Here is a 3,137-nt window from a genome sequence, read left to right as displayed (position 1 = left end):
CATCCGGTAAGCCACAAGTAATTTTCCGTGACCACGGTTAGTAGAAATCCGGACCCCCCGAGATTTTTTTCATTCTCATATCCAAATCCTTGATGGTACGGTTTATCGTTGTCTGTCAGACCTTCAGTCCATCTTACTGGGTGCATCTTCTGTTAGAAAACTAGCGGTGTGTTTCACGCGCGAGAACCAACAGTGTGCTCCGCGCCACACAAGTGGCCCCTGCCATGCGCTACACACCACATCGCCGAGAGCGACGTACGTCGTCCATACCCGCGATAAACCTCTCTCTTCTCCTCACATTCGATCCGCTCCACTCCACTCGAAGACGACCGGTACCAGCCAGCCACACAGTCGAGCGCAGCCACTCACCTCACTCTTCTCACTCGCGCGGAGTGCCCGGCGATCGAGCGGCGCTGGCTATGGCTCTCCTGCTGCTGCACGGCTGCCTCGCGCCCGTCCGGGCCGCCGCCGCCCGGGCGTTCCGGCGACCGGAGGCGACGGGCCGGCTTAGTTACCGGCGGTCGTCTCGGTTCGTGCCGGTTGCCTCGGCCGCCGCCTCCTCGCCGTCCAGCGACGGCGCTTCCGCGGCGGTGGTGCATGGCTCGGACGGATCAACGGCCAAGGCGCGCGACTACGGCGGGACCAACGGCGCCGTTTCCGGCACCGCCAGGTCCACCTCCATAGAGACCACTGTGGAGAGGGTAAGCAGGAGCCCCTGTCTGGTTCAGTCTTCAGTCCAAGATTAACTGCTAGGCATATATAGTTCGTGTCATATTCCGGAGTAGGCTAATGTTGCGCATCGCGCAGGTCATCTTCGATTTCCGGTTTCTGGCTCTTCTCGCCGTCGCCGGGTCGCTAGCCGGCTCCCTCCTCTGCTTCCTGAATGTAAGTTTTATCAATCTGGTTTCTGTTAAGGATTATATTTACTGTCTCCTTCATAAACTCTAACGCATTTCGAAGTGCCCTAAATCAGCAACGGTGACTGTATCTGCTGATTTCTGGTGACCAGGGTTGTGTGTACATAAAAGAGGCATACATTTGCTACTGGACGAGCTGCGTCAAAGGTGTTCATACAGGGCAGATGGTCCTCAAAGTCGTCGAGGCCATTGGTGAGCGAGACATTCTGCTAGCTAATTGATCCGCTGACTAACATGATGTACATCATGTACTAGTACAGTTGAATAATTGGTACTCACTAAAAAATTCACATGCTCCTGCATGCAGATGTGTACCTTGCTGGCACAGTCATGCTCATCTTTGGCATGGGTTTGTACGGGCTGTTTATCAGCAACGCGTCTAACGATTTACCTTCCGGATCGGATCGGGCTCTGCAGGGATCATCACTCTTTGGAATGTTCGCTCTAAAGGTAATAAGGATCCCAGCCAATCATCCAACAAGTTCAGATGCTTAGCTTAGAGTTTCAGACTAAACTTATGACTACTAACATTCAGACTAAACACTCGCTCTGCTCGTGCCTTATGATTTGACCCTGTGATTCTCTTCTTCTGATAATGATGAAACATGCACTCTCTATGCATGTCAGTGAACTGAGCTGTTCATGTCTTACTATTACAGGAGAGACCCAAGTGGATGAAGATCACCTCCCTGGACGAGCTCAAGACGAAAGTCGGACACGTCATCGTGATGATCCTGTTGGTGAAGATGTTCGAGAGGAGCAAGATGGTGAAGATCACGACGGGGCTGGACCTGCTCAGCTACTCCGTCTGCATCTTCCTCTCCTCGGCGTCCCTCTACATCCTCCACAACCTCCACCGGCCCGAGCACGAGGAGTCGGTCATGCCCAACTTGTAGCTGAACCTCATGAGTCGCTCGGGAGCTGGAATCTAAAGCCATAGCCTCATGATATGTACGCAGGTTGATATCTGACCGATGCATCGATTCTGATGTGCAAAGAGCAGAACGAACGATGTGGATCATCGGTAGGAAGAACACGTACTACCAATGTCTATAATAGTGTAGCCAGGAGGGGAGATCATATTCAGAACTATAGCACGAAATCTATGAATTTTCAAGTGCATTAGTTCACAAGCAAAAGAACCAGAGTTTGTACTAGATCATATAGAGAGCATCAAATAACAGCAGCAAAACATAATATCAAATCACAACAACAAAACATAATTCTCAATTCAGCAGATAGAATTTGACAAAGCCGAGTTCATTACAACAGTGTGATATACAAAGCTGAGCTCATTGCACAGCAACAAAGATAATACTCCGTACACATGTTTTTTTGCGACGATGACGAAGAGCAGACCGGGGTTTGCAGATTCGATGAGCGCCAGAAGACTGTAGAAATTGGTGATTACAGAGGATATTTAAGGAACTAGCTCATGCGAAGCTCGCCGCACGTAAGATGTATGACGGCAGTGGGATCCCATAAAAATTCTTCACAATGTTGCAGAGAGCTGGGATGGGGGGCGCCCCCCCCCCCCCCTCGGCCAGTGCTGAAAATGCATCAAAATTGTGAAATGACCGATAAAATGCATCGTAATCATGTTGGCGATGAAGCATAATGGGGTGCACTGCAGACAAGACTATTGATCAAACCTCTTCTGATCACGTTGCCTGACCTGCCGGCCGACAGAGAGGTGAAGCTTGCTGAATCTTGTGGACGAGGAAGGGATCAAGATCCATGGAAATTCTTTTTTATAGATGGAACTCATGATTCCATTGAACACCTGGCTCAGCATAAATGCTGGCCACCATTACACGTACATCATCTGGTAGCGATTCCGGCCATAAGAGTTTGGTGTTCAGCCGTCTCGCACCATAAAAGCAAGTTTAATAGTAGAGTCAACTATTGACTATAAGCTAAATGACATGTCATGTATTAGTTATTGTAGAGCTAACATGTACAATAATGAGCTATAAAATTATACTACTTTATCAGTGCATGATCTATTCACTCTCACAAAAAGCACATGCTAGAGCTGACTCTTGCATAAGAGTCCACTCCTCTTCTCTCTTCTTCTCTCTCTACTCCAACTAGAACTTATTGTACTTTCTCTAAAGAGTTAACGCATGCGCTAGATTATTACATGTACCTGAGACATACCTAAACTCAAAAGAGTTAAATGACAGTAGCACAGATATCTATATGATACCTTCTAGCCCT

The 3,137-nt window shown here is 48.7% G+C and overlaps 1 protein-coding gene across 1 annotated transcript; it reads left to right on the top strand.

Annotated features, from left to right (window-relative positions):
• The first annotated feature begins 300 nt into the window (after positions 1–300).
• Positions 301–2,042, top strand: LOC127331820 (uncharacterized). Its single transcript, XM_051358021.2, has 5 exons — positions 301–701; positions 808–885; positions 1,010–1,109; positions 1,225–1,367; positions 1,577–2,042. The coding sequence occupies exons 1-5, from the start codon at positions 420–422 to the stop codon at positions 1,811–1,813; spliced, it is 840 nt and encodes a 279-aa protein (XP_051213981.1). The 5' UTR covers positions 301–419; the 3' UTR covers positions 1,814–2,042.
• Positions 2,043–3,137: the final 1,095 nt, after the last annotated feature.

The sequence above is a fragment of the Lolium perenne genome, chromosome 2 (genome assembly GCF_019359855.2).
Source record: "Lolium perenne isolate Kyuss_39 chromosome 2, Kyuss_2.0, whole genome shotgun sequence".
Classification (NCBI taxonomy): domain Eukaryota; kingdom Viridiplantae; phylum Streptophyta; class Magnoliopsida; order Poales; family Poaceae; genus Lolium; species Lolium perenne.
Note: the sequence above shows the minus strand (reverse complement) of the source record. Positions and strands in the feature narration are given on the sequence as shown.